General features: G+C 43.2%; 1 protein-coding gene across 1 annotated transcript in view; it reads right to left on the bottom strand.

The window, feature by feature from the left end:
• HPD (4-hydroxyphenylpyruvate dioxygenase) overlaps positions 1-17,067 on the bottom strand; it is a 56,378-nt gene that overhangs the window by 11,259 nt on the left and 28,052 nt on the right. Inside the window, exons 6-8 of the mRNA XM_085878506.1 lie at positions 9,582-9,664; positions 9,309-9,398; positions 9,089-9,192 (exon numbers count right to left, since the gene is read on the bottom strand). Of these exons, the coding sequence (XP_085734632.1) occupies positions 9,089-9,192; positions 9,309-9,398; positions 9,582-9,664 (277 nt within the window). The remainder of the gene's footprint in view (positions 1-9,088; positions 9,193-9,308; positions 9,399-9,581; positions 9,665-17,067) is intronic.

The raw sequence follows: 17,067 nt of genomic DNA, 5'->3' as shown, positions 1-17,067 counted from the left end.
TGTCCTGAATGCGCATGCACACAAAGGAGTGAAATTATATTTTACTCTGTACAAACTGGCAGTCAAACTGTCAAACAAAATTTAAAATCATTCCAAACAGGAAACTTACTGTTTTTAAGGATGTCATAAAGGACGCAAACAACAGGCACGAAAAACTAATGCAACGTGGTAGATACGGTGGTGTTATCGACGCTATGGTAAAATGTGGGTGAAGCTCAGAATCAATTTATTCAAACGATTTTACAATCTTTATTCTATTTTAATTGAATTATGTACTTGAACACTGTAGAACACAAATCTCCTGTCATAATACTTCCAAGAACCTCCAGTTTTGTAGTACTTGGACATTTTCTGTAGGGTGGTGTGTAAGACTGCTCCAATAGCGCTGAACTTCGAGATTATTTTTTATCTTTAAAATCATTATTAAATTAAAATTGAAGTGCAGTGTATACTTGAACACTGCGTGGATGACACCGATTGAGTTACTGATGACTGTGCCCTATGAGTGCACCGACTGAGTGCTCTGTGAACTCTCGAGTTACTTATGCAAATATGGCAGAATTTTTGACCACTCTCCATGCCCCCAATATCCTCCACACATGTCCCTTTCCTTTTCTTATTTCCCCCTATCCCTATCTCCTTCCAAGCTTCTTTCTGTTCTTTCACTGCTCGTCTCAAACATATTTGCTCTGCTTCCAAACGCATGCCTCATCCACCCCACAAAGTATTCCCTTCTGAGAGGTGCAACCCCTCTGAAGTGTTCAGAGTCGTGAGCTGAGCTGAGCATTTATACTTCCTCACAAGTTATGGGTGACTTGCTTGCAAAACAGTAATTGTACATGATAAGCCATTGCAGGCATATTCCTAAGGCCAGTGCCAAGTTGAATACTGAGCTGTAATGGGTGCTGCCCCTCCTTTCCTAATGTGATCATTCATTTGCTTGGATGCAAATTTAAGGTTTACCCTTGATCCCAAAAATTACTTTTTGCAGAACGATGCATGCCCTAGAATAACAGCTGCGCTGAAATGCAACTATATACCTAATCATTTCTTGTACTTAAAGCTTGCCTGAGAGTTTTCTTCCACCAAATGCACTGACAACTCTTCAATATCGGCAGAGTACCAAGATGGCGTGTGATGGATGTGTTCAGGCTTCACTGTGTCTGCCTTGTCTAATTCAGTGACAGAGGAGGGGAGCGTGATGACAGAGGGTTGGTGCTGTGATGATGCTACTGTTCCAACCAGGGGGATGAGATGGGAAAGCATTCCGCCAGGGACACTTCATCGGCCCTGATGAAAGTGTAACTTCCTTGTGGCAGGTTGGATTTAGGTGGAAAAGGTGGCATTTAAATTGTTGCAGAACTCATGTTATGAGCAATACATTCCAACATAATTCCTCAAGGTGATTGACTGCCTTCAGCTGGATATAAAACAACAATCATTCCTTTCCATCCTATAGTCTTCCCTCCTCTTTCTTTACTGATTTTTTTTTCCTCTGCTCCCTTGTGTCAGAATGTGTAGCCTAATACAGTATAATAAACACATTTCCTGAAGTGACTTCAGACACATTTTGCACTAAAACGTCGACCTGTTCTGGAGTTATCCTGCTCACCCTAGAACCGTATTTATTGCTCTTAGTGTGTTTAATGCGATTTTCAAGCAACATGCTGTTAGGAAGCGAATAAAGATGTTGGGGGGGCTCCTCACTCAGAAGAATTCTGAACACATCCAATACCCCTGGCTACCAAATGTGAAATGTTGTATAAACTGGAAAAAGGTGCGAACATCTGATCCATCATGGTGGAATAGACAATGTCAGGAAGTCCAAAGTGAACATCGCTAAACCATAAAGGAGAGAAATAATCAAGGTTGAGCTTGAAAGGAAGCTGAAACAAAAGAATATCTCAGACTTCTGTAGACATGGCCAAATGTCACCCCATTCAACCCCGGCCTTCCTTATTGGGTGAACCATAAGCTTGCACATCGAATTTCTGACCTTATAGTCACATGGGTGCGTATTATATATTTCGCAATCTTTGCAGTAAGCCAAACACCCAACACCTGGAATAGGCAGATCCCTATGTAGTCCGTCATGGAGAGCCTTTAAAGCATTTGCAAAGCAATCTGGATAAAGTAGTCAAAATGTCGAAATAAACGAAGTAATAAAAAGACAAGAAGAAGAACTAAAAGAAGACCAAGAAAAATAAGAAGGAAAGACAAACCACCAGGGCGGTTCATTGTTGACATGAACCTTTTATCGTTGAACATGTAAAAAAGAAGAGACCGATGCTGAAATTTTCTGCAACGATCGTCTACGGTGAGCAATTTTCACAGGAAGGTCCTGACATCAATTTTGGTCTAACGATTGTGGGTAAAACCAAGATGGCAGCGTACATCGTCGTGAATGCTGAGCAGAGGGGGCCACGTTGAGGACCTTGTGAGGGAAACATCAAATGAGCTGAAATTCACAGGAGACCATTTGTTCATACATGTCTGTGGGTAGAAATGGTGCAGGGAGTTCAAAAATGGCTGCAAATTGACCGGTCTCGGTGTTGCAATGCTAATAGCGTCTGCTCCGAGTCTGGGAGGTTGGCAGTTCAATCCCTGGCTGAGTCATACCAAAGACTTTAAAAAATGAAACGTGTTGCTTTCTTGCTTGAGGTTCAGCATTTAAAAGGATAAGAGCACGTACAATCCCCATAGGTTGGCATCCATAAGGAGGAGGAAATTCCTGCTGAGAGCGGTGACAAAGGTGGTGCTATTGTTGCGGCATCGCTGGTACCCAGAGTGCCCTGGGAAGTGATGGAACGTCCCCCAAGCTCAGTGGCTGTGTTTGTCTCATCTAAGAGTTCTGTGTTGCCTTGTGTATTCGTCTATGTCGATATATGTGTGGCAGCTGCACGATATGAGCCTTCGATGTTGTGCAAAATCGAAAAAAAAAATTGATGAGCGATCTTGAGCCTTCTCAAATACAAATGACTGCCATCACTTGAGCAAACATTAAACGTGTTGAGCAGACAATTTGGGAGAATTGCTGGATTACGATACGGAAAATTGCAAAATAATGGAATGTCAGAGGTGGAAGCAGGGCTGGATTTACGCAAGGGCAACCGGGGCACTTGTCCCGGGGCCTCGACCACCCAAGGGCTCATCCAGGATTATTGTCATGATCTTGTTTAATCAGTCTCTGTCTGCCTACATGTGTCACTATGGCTATCAGATTGTGTAACGTTACATGTAAGTGCCTGATTGGTGTGAATTATAGCATATTAAGTCTATATTAACCAGTGTAGCGAATGTGCCACAAAAAATTGGCCATTCAATGGGTATTTGACAAGTTTAGTTGGAAATTGTTTCCCTAATATAGTCTGCGTTCACTTGTTCGGGGGATTTGTACTCTCTGTGTTGGAGGAATCTGAGACTAAGAACATACACCACATGGCCAAAAGTATGCGGACAGGACACCTCTTCTAATTAGTGGATTCAGCTAGTTCAGCCACACCCATTGCTGACAGGTGTATAAAATCAAGCACAGCCATGTAATCTCCATAAACAACCATTGGCAGTAGAATGGGCCGTACTGAAGAGCTCAGTGACTTTCAACATGGCATTGTCATACGATCGACCTTTCCAACAAATCATTTCATCAAATTTCTGCCCTGCTCGAGCTGCCCCGGTCAACTATAAGTGTTGTTATTGTGAAGTGGAAACGTCTAGGAGCAACAACAGCTCAACCGTGAAGTGGTAGGCCGCACAAGCTCACAGAAACGGACTGCCGAGTGCTGAAGCGCGTAGCGTGGAAAAATCTTCTGTCGTCGGTTGCAACACTCACTACCAAGTTCCAAACTTACTCTGGAAGCAACGTCAGCACAAGCACTGTTCATCGAGAACTTCATAAAAGCGTTTCCATGGCCGAGCATCCACACACAAGCCTAAGATCACCATGCGCAATGCCAAGCGTTGGTTGGAGTGGTGTAAATATTACCGCCATTGGATTCTGGAGCAGTGGAAACACGTTCTCTGGGATGATGAATCACGCTTCACCATCTGGCAGTCCGACGGACGAATCTGGGTTTGGCAGATGCCAGGAGGACGCTACCTGCCCGAATGCAGTGCCAACTGTAAAGGGGGAATAATGGTCTGGGGCTGTTTTTCATGGTTTGCGCTCGGCCCCTTAATTCCAGTGAAGGGAAATCTTAATGCTACAGCATACAATGACATTCTAGACAATTCTGTGCTTCCAAAGTTGTGGCAGCAGTTTGGGGCTTCCAACTTTGTGGCAACCCTTTCCTGTTTCAGCATGACAATACACCCGTGCACAAAGGGAGGTCCATGCAGAAATGGTTTGTCGAGATCATTGTGGAAGAACTCGACTGGCCTGCACAGAGCTGTGGCCTCAACCCCATCGAACACTTTTGGGATGAATTGAAACGCCAACTGCGTGAAAGACCTAATCGCTCAACATCAGTGCCCGACCTCACTAATGCTCTTGTGGCTGAATGGAAGCAAATCCCCGCAGTAATGTTCCTACATCTCGTGGAAAGCCTTCCCAGAAGAGTGGAGACTGTTGTAGCAGCAAAGGGGGAGGGGGGGGGGGGACAAACTCCATATTAATGGCCATTATTTTGGAATGAGATGTTGGATGAGCAGGTGTCCACATACTTTTGGCCATGCAGTGTATAAAGCAATGCTTCTTGCTTTGTTACTTATAATTCCTTAACTCAAATTAAATCAAATGTAGCTCGGAAGTTGAAACGGCAATGTCTCTTTTTGATGAACCAATTGCACGGTTTGCCAATCTTCAGTTGTATCTGTAATCCATTGGTGCAAATAAAAGCCTGTAAAAACACTCCTCAAATTATGTATTTTTATCCAATAATTTAACTCGTAGAGCCTGCAATGTTCTTAAGGCAACTATACAAATAGAAAATTGAATAGTGGTGTCACAGAATAAGATATAAGAGTTTAGGGTGCCATCAGTGAACAGGTAGAAAACCACTGCTTTACTTCATCGTTCGTAGCAGAAAGGGCCACCACCACCATAAATCCGGCACTGGTTGGAAGTGTAGAAACATTCATTCATTCTCATTTGAAACTCAATTAGGTGAGTACAAAGTAGGTGTCAAAGGACCTCACGTTTGATCGAAAGGCAACATGTGGTCATTGCAACAGAGCTGGAATGCGAACAGAGGAAAGATTATTTCTTGATTACCAGACTCAGTGACATACGTTTAGATTTAGAATGTCCGCTCTGAGTCTGAGAGGTCGGCGATTTGAACCCTGGTGGTCATACAAAAGACTTTCAAAATGGGTTGTACTGTTTTCTTGTTTGACGCTTGGAATTTAAATGGCAAGAAGAGCGCAGGCTTTGATGGGCATAATGGCCTCCTCCTGCATTGAAGTTCCTTCTAAGGTATCTCTCTCTCTCTCTCTCTCTCTCTCTCTCTCTCTCTCTCTCTCTCTCTCTCTCTCTCTCTCTCTCTCTCTCTCTCTCTCTCTCTCTCTCTCTCTACCGAGTGCAGCCTGTAGCTGCTGGTTGCATCATTGGTTGGGACGCGGCTATGCCGCTGATGCAGTGTCCCCCTTACCAGTACACTGGTGCTCATTTTGCCGACCTCAGAAGGATGACAGGCTGAGTCAACCGCCTGGTGTATTTTAATTCAGCGGCCAACGGGGCTTGAACTCAGGACCCTAGGATCCCAGGCCACCACCCTAATCACGAAGCCAACACCAGGCTTCTAAGGGAACTCATGTGTTTATGTACATATGTGTAACACTGTTACACATGATAATATCTGGATCAGCTAAGAAGGACTATAGATATTATTTGTCTCATGAACAAAAAAAGTTCAAGCTTCAACCATCAACCAAAAACCTTAAGACAATAGTATTTTTGGATTCAGAAGCAATTAAAGCTAGAACAGCACCTGGTAGAGTGCATACCTCTGTCAGGCTGAATAGTTTACGTTTTGTATCCCAGTGATAGGCTGAATCTGCATCCGGACCTTAAACAAAATAGAATCAGCTTGATCTTGTCACCTACCAAACTCAACCACCAAGTTTTGTCATAATACGTCCATAACTCTTTGAGATATTGTGCTGTACTGTATATCGATTTGGCCCAATCTCTCAATGGTGAAGAATTACTTAAAAAAAAATTATATATCGGTATCTTCACCAAAATCGAATCACCTCCTCCTTGTCACACACCCAACATTTTTGAGATATCCTGCTTACACACAGGCAAACAGAAAGACAGACAGGGGTGTAAACATAACCTCCATCCATCTTCTGCAGCAGAGGTAACTATCAATGCACAGTACCACAGTGACAAGTCACAGAATTAAGTGAGAAAAGCAATACACAGGTGATAGCTGCGCTGTCTCAGTCTTAGACATTACCTTACTGCACAATTGAATGCTCACTCTCACATGGCAAATAAGACCACCAGTACTTTTAGTGGTGATGGGTTTGGAAGGACGATATCGTCTCTATCCTGTCCAGACTTGCTAAGATGTGGTTTTTCATCATTGTGGACCATTCAACTCACATCTGAAAGGCAAACTAATGATGAAGACTTTAAAGCAAATGTTTTGAAAACAGAATGTGTACCCAATCCCAAAGATTTATATATCGATGGGACAAGTACACACACATCTTGGAGTGGAATACATTGAGTAATTGGTGAACTGAATCAACTTTTGATGAAAAAAAAAAATACAATATGTCATCATCCTTGAACTGCCCTCATAAGTAGTTTTGAACAGAAGGAAAATAGGACAAATGGAAGAATAGGAATGTGTAAAACCGTGCACATGGAAAGACAAAACAAATGCATCGTTCGTTCACCTATACCAGGGGTTCTCAACCTATTTTTTTTTTTTACCAATTGGGCCACAGGCAGCGCATGGGCCATGGATTGAAAACCCACGGCCTCGACTGTCAATTCCTGGGATATCAGTGGAAAATTATTCTACAGTTTAAAATCAACAATCTATCATTTGCTTTTGAAATTGTCTTTTTTTCATTCAGTTGTCTAGACCTCGGTGGCACCGACTTACAAGCAGCGCTTTCGTGCCCATTCCAGCTTGCCCTCAAGGCAATTCAGAGTCAATCGGGAACCGCGGACTGGTGTTTCTTGGAAGTCAGACTCAAGCAAGCAGATTACCTCCTCCTACAAAGGTCAACCACTAGCCAGCTGTGTTTTAACAGATAAATCTGATAGCTACAAGCAAATTCTCCAGAGAATAACTTGGTTTCCAGGATCTAAGAACCCAATGCCTTAACACTGTTTACCTCAAGTTGAATTAGAACCAACAATCTCTGGGATGTAAAACAGTCCACAATAATTCTATGCCATCTATATATAAAGGAGTAAGTGTATGTATGTATGTATGTATGTATGTATGTCAGCTTTAAACCCATTGGTTTGACACTGGCCTGACTACCCACAATTGTAACCTGAAAAAATAAATAAATCATATTTCCACTATTTTAGTAAGCCTAAAACACTTCGGAAGGGTCAATTGACAATCGCCATGCCCTCGCTACAAGTTATCCATTTAGTTTAAAACAACTGTTAAAAGGATCATCATCGGTTCTCCACAGCTGAAGAAATGTTGGAGATGGAAATCTCTACTATCGAAATGTTGGAGCCGATAGGCGTCATGGGCCTTGTGAATGCGACGGCATGTATAGGCCTCAGGCTTCAGAACTCTGGTGTCAGCCTATCACCCAGCGCATTTGGAATCTGAGCTATATAATCATGATGTATTATATACACACATAATCAGTACGCATGTTGTTGCTTCATGTGTGTAACTCGGGTTATTTTTATTTATAGGAGTGATCAAGCCAATATTCTGTTACCTATACACCACCCAAATAAAGGGATGAGTCAAAAGAATATGTGTGTTGCACGCTTGGAACAAGATCGCCCGTAGGGCGGGTAGTCGGCTAGTATCAAGCAATGATGTGACCCAGGAAATGGAATACACAGGGTGAGATTTAGGGGCAAGCGACCCAGGCGATTGCCTGGGGCACCGGGCTCAAGGGGGCAGCAGCTGCCGGGCTCGGCGTGCACCTGCCACAAAGCAAATGTGACACAGGAGGCCACTTGACACATCATGCCTGTACGACACCAACACCAGATTAAATACATCTGTCAAGTCAACAACTTTATTTCATTGGGGGAATGGGGGGAGGGTTTGGGGATGAGAAAAGTGTCGCAGAGTCAAGGATATCACCAGGACTCAGGTGCTAAAAATGGAATTAGAATGGCACTTGGTGGAGCGCATACCTCCGTCAGGCTGAACAGTTTACGTTTTGTATCCCACTGATAGGCTGAATCTGCAACCGGACCTTTAACAAAATCGAATCGGCTTGTTCTTGTCATCCGGATCTTCACCAAAATAAAATCAATTTGTCCTTGTCACACACCCAACCTGCCCACCAAGTTTTGTCCCAATCAGTCCCTAACTTTTTGAAATATCCTGCTCACGGACAAACAAACAGGGGTGAAAACATAACCTCCGTCCGCCTTCAGCTGTGGAGACAAGTTTTTAAACCTTCCTCCACACATCATTCTTCAAGCCATAGGTTGGCATATATCGCTCTGTCCATAATTTGTATTCAATTTCCTAATCTTGTGCGAATGCAGAAAACATAACCTCACAACCCTTCACTTTCAGCCAACACAATATCCCGTACCCATTTTTCAAATCCTCCCGGTAAAGTTTCCTCACATAATTTGCTCCTATTAAGGTGTACCACAACCAACGTCTTCCTGCCGTGACCCGATACGATGTCATGTAACCTTCCTTCAATGTCCCCAACATTACTCTAGGTCTACGATCCTTCCTGCAGAATGACGAATCGACATATTTAATAGTTTCATCGCCCACAAAAACGGTCTCCCTGGCCTCATTACTACCTTTCTCTATTACTGCACCGTCACTATCCAATCATAAGGTATCCAAAATTTGAACAAACAGAAATGGGGTGCCGAAGACGCCCCTTACCTGGGGCGTCATTTGATCTAGGGCTGGCCCTGGGTACACATATGCATATTGAACGAAGTATTACTCACAGTTTAGCAAGAACTGGGTTTTGAAATGAAGAAGGCTTGAACCCTGGCAGGAAGCAACCGTGATAGCCCATTCTCTCCACCAGAGTATGCGTTGTATCTCCATACTGTGGCAAAATAAGACGCACATCAGTGACTCCTCACCTTGGATACGTGCTGATGTTTAATGGGTGAAAGCATCACAGACCCATTTACTTTGGTACGAACAGGAAGTACAACATACCGTCTGTATCACTGCCATCTTCACTTTACCATATTCGTCCTTCTCTTCCCATGGTTCTCGAACAATTACTGCACCACGTGAACGTGCCATCTACATACGATACACAGGCAGACATCAGCGGACTTGCATACAAGCTAAACACAACTGGACAATGGTTGGCATGATCAAGACTCCATGACAATCCTTGGTCTCCAACATATTTTGCACTCATTTTGTCAGACTGTCAGTGACTACTTATGAAGCATAGCAGGCAAAACAGTTTGCAGCTCTCACCTGAACCAGGAAATCACAATCCTCCACAGCGAAGGCAATATCCTTCACCCCATCTCCATGCTTCATCAAGTGGTGACCCATTACTGGAGTGCAGAAGAGAAATAGAATGCTACATTGACATCTATCAAGGACTCCAAATACGACAAATCAGAGCAGATGATGAAGCGTCTGCTCCCAAGCTCAATCTACAGTGTGGGCCATAAAAAAGGTAAATAAGAAGTTATTATTTTTTAATCCCAACTCGATACCAGTGACAGATATAAAATAATTTTTAAATGTGAAATATTTGTACAATCCTCAAGTTTCAATATTTAAACCAAGTGCTCATTATGACCTCCTCCCTGTGTACACCCTCTTTTAAAATTTTCACCTTTTGGTGCCTTATAGCCTGGAATTATATTGCAATAAATCAGACTTTTTCCACTTAACTCATTGTAACCCACAACTTCCAAGTGAAAAACAAGTTCAACAAATTTCAGAAAATTAATTATAAAATACAAAACGAGAACATCTTGGTTGGATAAGTGTCCACCCCCGTAATAATAGCAATTGTAAATTAGCTCAGGTGTAACCAATCACCTTCAAAATAACACACCAAGTTAATTGGCCTTCACCTGCATTCAATTGCAGTTATTCTGATTATTTCAGAGCAAAAACTCAACCACGGGTACCAAGGAGTTTCAAAAGCTTTCAAAAGACCTCTACGATAAAGTTGTGGACAGGCACAGATCACGGGATGACTATAAAAATATTTCAAAGGCCTTTAATATCCCTTGGAGCACAGTCAAGACAATCATTAAGAAGTGTAAGGCATATGGTACCACCAAGACCCTGCCGAGATCAGGCTGTACCTCCAAAATGGATGATCAAGCAAGGAGGAGATTGATCAGAGAGGCCACAAAGAGGCCAATGGCAACTTTGAAAGAGCTACACGCCTTTATGGGAAAGACTGGTCACTGTGTGCGTGTGACAACAATATCCCAAGCACTCCACAAGTGGGTCATTCCATGTCAAATCATCAAAGAATCTGCCATCATCTCTTAGATTTTTGTAAAACTTTGGGAATCAATTGGGACCCATGAAAAACGGCAAGAACTCAAATATTTTTGCGAACAGCCTCTTAATTAGTGAGATACAGACTAACGAACTTTGGACTAATTAGCACGATGTCGCGAATTCAAATGGCCATATCTCTAAAAGTATAACACCTAGAGAGCTGGTTTTGGTGTCATTTTAAAGGTATTTTCATGCCCTATGAATTTGTCTGGGCAACATTTTCCTACCTCCAACCACAAAAAAAGTTATCACAAAATATAAACTTCAATCGTGAATCCCCAAAAAATGTATCCTTCAAATTTCCTCAAATTCATCCCAGAGGCACCTTATGATGTCAAGAAGCTTCCACATAAATTTTGTAATGGGCACTCAAATAGTTTCTGAGATATGAGCAATAATGTACATGTACGTATGGCATATAGGTTCGAAAATCAGCATTTGTAATGTATTATACAATCATTCTAACCTAGCCATGACAGGGAACACAGGGAACGACCATCAATTGCTTTGACGTATCATATACTTTCATTTTCAACTGGGCCTGAGGGGAAGAAACAAGTGCTGCTGTTGCTGCATTGAAGAGGAAATTGAAAGCCTAAGTCAGGTTAGTGAACACTGTGTACTTGAACTCACTTATTGATTGTACAATACATTACAAATGCTGATTTTCGAACCTATATGCCATACGTACATGTACATTATCGCTCATATCTCAGAAACTATTGGAGTGCCCATCACAAAATTTATGTGGAAGCTTCTTGACATCATGAGGTACCTCTGGGATGAATTTGAGGAAATTTGAAGGATACATTTTTTGGGGATTCACGATTGAAGTTTATATTTTGTGATAACTTTTTTGTGGTTGGAGGTAGGAAAATGTTGCCCAGACAACTTCATAGGGCATGAAAATACCTTTAAAATGACACCAAAACCAGCTCTCTCGGTGTTATACTTTTAGAGATATGGCCATTTGAATTCGCGACGTCGTGCTAATTAGTCCAAAGTTCGTTAGTCTGTATCTCACTAATTAAGAGGCTGTTCGCAAAAATATTTGAGTTCTTGCCGTTTGTCATGGGTCCCAATTGGTTCCCAAAGTTTTACAAAAATCTGAGAGATGACGGCAGATTCTTTGATGATTTGACATGGAATGACCCAAGTCTGGCCTGTATGGTAGGGAGTAGTCCTGCAGCGTAGTCTGATATTTCAGATCAATTGTTCAAATTTGCATAAAAGCACCAAAATTGGTACGCATGTAGAATAATGTATTCCGAACAATTCTAGATATGGAGCCACCCGAAATTGTGCCTTGGTCAGCTTCGGCGACCATTTTCCAAAATGGCCGCCATTCTAATTTAGCGAAATTGGCGATATGCTCTTATTTTCTTATTGTGTTGGTGGTAGATATAAGGAAAGTGTAAAATTCAGTAAACTGACCATGAAAAGGTGTATTCAAATATTATGAGCCAGTATTTTCAGTAAAAAAGCCATTATTTGATTTGTAAATTGCTGCTCTCCTGAAATTTTTCGCTGAAAAGTACCCATTATTGCCTGGAGAACAAGAGTCAAATGATATTCATCACATTCAATGGGTTTGGAATCAACAAAAATTGCATTATAGATTACATACTTTACTCTATTTTGAAAAGGGAACTCGTGATAATGACAATCGTGATAATCGTGATAATGACAAACTCAGAAAATGACAAACCACAAACCTTTCAATGCAGTGCATTGTGTCATCCTGGATGTTGACTGGCGTGGTGGTCAGGGTCACAAGAGAATCTGTCAGTTCTGGAAACGAGTTCCATGTGGCCCAGGCAGATTTCTTCCCATGCCCCATGAACGCTGATACCGTGTCACATCCGGTCATGGCGTGGAAGACAGGGAGGGCACGTGCCTTCTGTGGACCGAGGGAGGCAGCTATTTCATGGGCAGGGATGTAGCGGTAGTTCTTGCCCGTCCCAAAGGAAATCCAGAGTTCATCCACGCATGGTAGTGCCTGGGCTTCCATCACCGCCAAGACGACGACGTCGGTGTCTACAGTTCGAACTTGAATCCGACGGTGGTCATGTTCTGCAGCATGGGCTACATGTAGCATGATGCGAGTGTCCGCCTCTTCTTGACCGCATGGAGCCAGAGAGCTTTCATCTTCCTGCCTTGAAAGGCAGATGACTGCTTCACCATCAGTGACTACCAGCTCCTTTGCCTCGTCATGGTAGGACTGCACCAGCACATCGAACAAGAAGGTGAAGAGCTCCACCTTGTTTGCGTCGACACGTAGGAAACTGTGCCAGTTTCCTGGTATGGCTGCGGTGCTCACCACATGCCGTCGCACCCCTTTTCCTCGTTTCTCCCTTGTCACCGTCTTCAAGGAGCCATCTTTGTAGCTATCCCAAACGAGGTCCCAAAAATGACCATTTTTCCCCAATACAATGGTTGGAAATATAATAAATCAACACAAATGACATTTGTATTGTTTTCCTTTGTAAATGCACATCACATGGAGTATTTATCACCTCTGAGAAATCTACAAAGAGAATAACAATGACAGATATCCCATGTTGTTAAAGTAGAATGGCGGCCATTTCGGAAAATGGCCGCCAAAGCTGACCAAGGCAAAATCTCGAGTGGCTCCATATCCAGAATTGTTCAGAATACATTAGTCAACATATGTACCAATTTTGGTGCTTTTATGAAAAGTCGAACAATTGGTTTGCTATGCTGCAGTACTATAGCAAGAAGGAAGCCGTTACTCAAAAAGCACACCTTGAGTCCCATTTGAGGAACACAAAAAAACCACTCTGGATATTCTGAAGCCATGTGGCAAAACGTTATCTGGTCAATGCAAAACGTTACGTTTGGCGCAAACCCAACACAGCACATCACTCAAAGAACACCATCCCTACTGTTAAGAATGGTGGTGGCAGCATCACGTTTTGGGGATGTTTCTCATCAGCAGGGACTAGGACACTTGTCAGGATAGAAGGGAGAATAGATGGAGCTAAATATTGAAGTATCTTGGAGGAAAACCTGCTGCCATCTGAGAGAAAGCTGAAATTGGGAAAGAAGTTCAAGTTTCAGCATGACAACGACCTGAAGCACACAGCCAAAGCTTCATTGGAATGGGTAAGGAACAAAAATATAAAAGTCCTTGAGTGGCCTAATCAGAGCCCCGACTGAAATCCAATCGAAAATCTGTGGCATGACTTGAAGATTGTTGTCCATTATCGCTCCCCATACAACTTCACTGAGCTTGAACAGTTTTGCACAGAAAAATGAGCAAATATTGCCCAATCAAGGTGTGCAAAGTTTGTTAGAGACCTATCCCAACAGAAACAGCTGTAATTGCTGTTGAAGGTGTTTCCACCAAGTATTTACTCAGGGGGGTGGACACTTAGCAACCTGATGTTGAAGCACTACCACCAACACAATAAGGTGGCAACCAAGATGTTCTAGTTTTGTATTTTTAATTAAATTTCTGAAATTTGTAGAATTTGTTTTTCACTTGGAAGTTGTGGGTTATGATGTGTAAATAAAGGTGGAAAAAGTCTGGTTTAATGCAATTTAATTCCAGGTTATAAGGCAACAAAAGGTGAAAATTTTGAAAGTGGGTGTACACTTTCTATAGGTACTGTTATGTTATTTTATGTGAAAATTATGAAAGTGGGTGTACACTTTATATAGGTACTGTTATATTTTTTCACGACTATAAGGCGCATATAAACGTCTTAGATTTTTGTCAAAATGTGCGACGCGCCCTATAGTGCAGTGCGCCCTTTGTGTGTCGTCATTGTAAGGCGGACGTATTTGTGAACATTAGAACTGGGGGTAAATGTGGGCGTGGCTTATGTATAAAAGAACAGGTATGTGCGGTATGCAGAACATTGCTGTTTTAACAACCCCGAAAATGGCAAAGAGACACGCTTATGAAGCTCAGTTTAAACTGAAGGCGATCAGCTATGCGGAGGAACATGGGAATCGAGCCGCGGCGAGGAATTTCCAGATCAACGAGTCGATGGTTCGAAAGTGGAGGAAGCTGGAAAACGAGCTGCGACAGGTGAAGAAGACGCAGCTGAGTTTCCGTGGAAACAAGGCGAGGTGGCCAGAGTTGGAGGAAAGACTTGAGCAGTGGATCGTTGAGCAAAGAGCAAGTGGGAGGAGCGTTTCGACGGTCACGATCCGACTGAAGGCAGTATCGATAGCGGAGGAAATGAAAATCGAACATTTCCACGGAGGTCCGTCTTGGTGCTTTCGCTTCATGAAACGGTGCCATTTTTCCATCCGGACCAGGACTACGATAGACTACGAAACTTCCGCTCCTACTGCAGCAAGCACATCTGCGACAAACGGATCCAGCCGAGCCACATCACCAACATGGACGAGGTGCCGCTCACGTTCGACATCCCGGTGAGTCACACGGTGGAGAGGAAGGGAACCAGCACGGTGGCGATACGCACAACGGGGTATGAGAAGGCTTCGTTTACTGTTGTGCTTGGCTGCCACGCCGATGGACAGAAACTGCCGCCGATGGTAATTTTCAAGAGGAAGACTTTGCCTAAAGAGACGTTTCCAGCAGGCGTCATTATCAAGGCAAATGAAAAGGGCTGGATGGACGAGGGAATGATGAAGGAGTGGCTGAGGCAGGTGTATGTAAGAAGACCGGGTGGTTTTTTCCACGCATCACCTTCGCTCCTGATTTATGACTCTATGCGTGCTCATCTCACCGACGACGTGAAAATACAAGTGAAGCAGATGAACGCTACGCTTGCTGTGATTCCGGGAGGCTTGACAAAGGAACTCCAACCGCTGGACATCGGCGTGAACCGGCCGTTCAAAGTGAGGCTGCGAGCGGCGTGGGAGCGGTGGATGACCGAAGGAGAGCACAGCTTCACAAAGGGTGGAAGGCAGTGCCGGGCGAGTTACGCCACAGTTTGCCACTGGATTGTTGATGCCTGGGCTAACGTGTCTGCTGGCACTGTTGTCCGAGCTTTCGCTAAAGCCGGCATCATTTCGGAGGAGCCGCACGGTGCAGAAAGTGACTCTGACGGCGAGGAAGGTGGACCTGCTAGGTTGGGTTTAGCGCAGTTCGATTCTGAAACTGAGGATGAGGATTTCGATGGATTTGATTAAAGACTATTACCGGTATTTGATTGTTTTAGTATTTTTGTAACTAATACTTTAATAAAGCACAACCAAACTCAATTTTGCTCCCGATCTATTTTTAAATACGCACACTTGTGTGCTTGTGTGAGTGTGTTGTTGTACGGCGGACGTACGTAGTAGAGGATATTCATATAAAACCCGCGCCCTATCGTGAGGAGCGCCTTATGTGTGTGTCAAATACAGGAACGGCACACACAACTGAGACTGCGCCTTTTGGCACGGTGCGCCTTTTGGTCGTGAAAATACGGTATATGCAGCAACAGGTTGTGCATCACTTTCTGAAGGGTGTCTTGCGTAACTCCTAAGATAATCTGAATAACTGCATGTTTCAAATCAGCAATTGTGGTTGTTTCAACTGAAATACTCTCACTTTGACTAGTCTCCATAAAAAAATAATCCAGTGGTGTCAAGTCCGGGGACCTGGGGGCGGAGGGTGGGGGGGGGGAGGGTAGGGGTGTCATGGGAATTCAGTTCTTTGATTGATAAGGTGATTAGAAATTTTTCCATCAGCCAAGCCAGACATTCATTGGAGGTGCGTGATGTGGCATGTGACTCCATCTTGTTGAATCCACAGATTTCCATTATTTATCATCCTGTTCTATAGGTAAGTCTTCAGCACATGAAGAAAAAGATCTGATGTCAGTTCCTGCCGTTTCTGTGTTCGGATGTTCAAAACAATAGGAACCGTAGATTAGTGACGAACTCTATTCACACTAGAGAGTGATTTTTGGAGAGTGAAGTGATGCTTCATGTTCTTGTGGCTTTTCCAAACCCACAAATCTGCAATTCTGTTTATTCACCATCCCATTAATGTAAATATGGCACTCGTCAGAGAAAATGTCTTCAATGCTGAGGTCATCATTTTCCAGTGCTTCAGAAAAGTGGTTACAAAATTCATTCCATCATCTGTGGTCATTTTCGTTAAGTTCCTGGAAAAGCTGGATATTGTAAGGAAAAGGGTCAATGTCTTCATTCAGTATTTGTCGCACCGATCGATGTGCAACCGATTTATGTTTCAGCTAAGAGTCGTCTTGTTCATTTGCATGAACTCCTCTCCATGCATTGTCATCGAACTTCACTAGTCTCTGGGACTCTACAACTAACACGCCATCCTGAACAACCTTTTTTTTTTTGTATACCTTGTCGAGGCTCGTATGAGAGCTAACACACAACTCACAGCAAGGGGGCATGAGACAAGAGGGGCGGGAGTGGAAGGGACAAAACAGTGGGGAACAGAGACATTAGGTGAACTGTGGAAGGGAGAGGG

Source organism: Eptatretus burgeri, chromosome 4 (assembly GCF_056783735.1).
Source record: "Eptatretus burgeri isolate ZD-2024b chromosome 4, Ebu_testis_v1, whole genome shotgun sequence".
NCBI lineage: Eukaryota > Metazoa > Chordata > Myxini > Myxiniformes > Myxinidae > Eptatretus > Eptatretus burgeri.
This window is presented reverse-complemented; position numbering and strand designations above follow the sequence as displayed.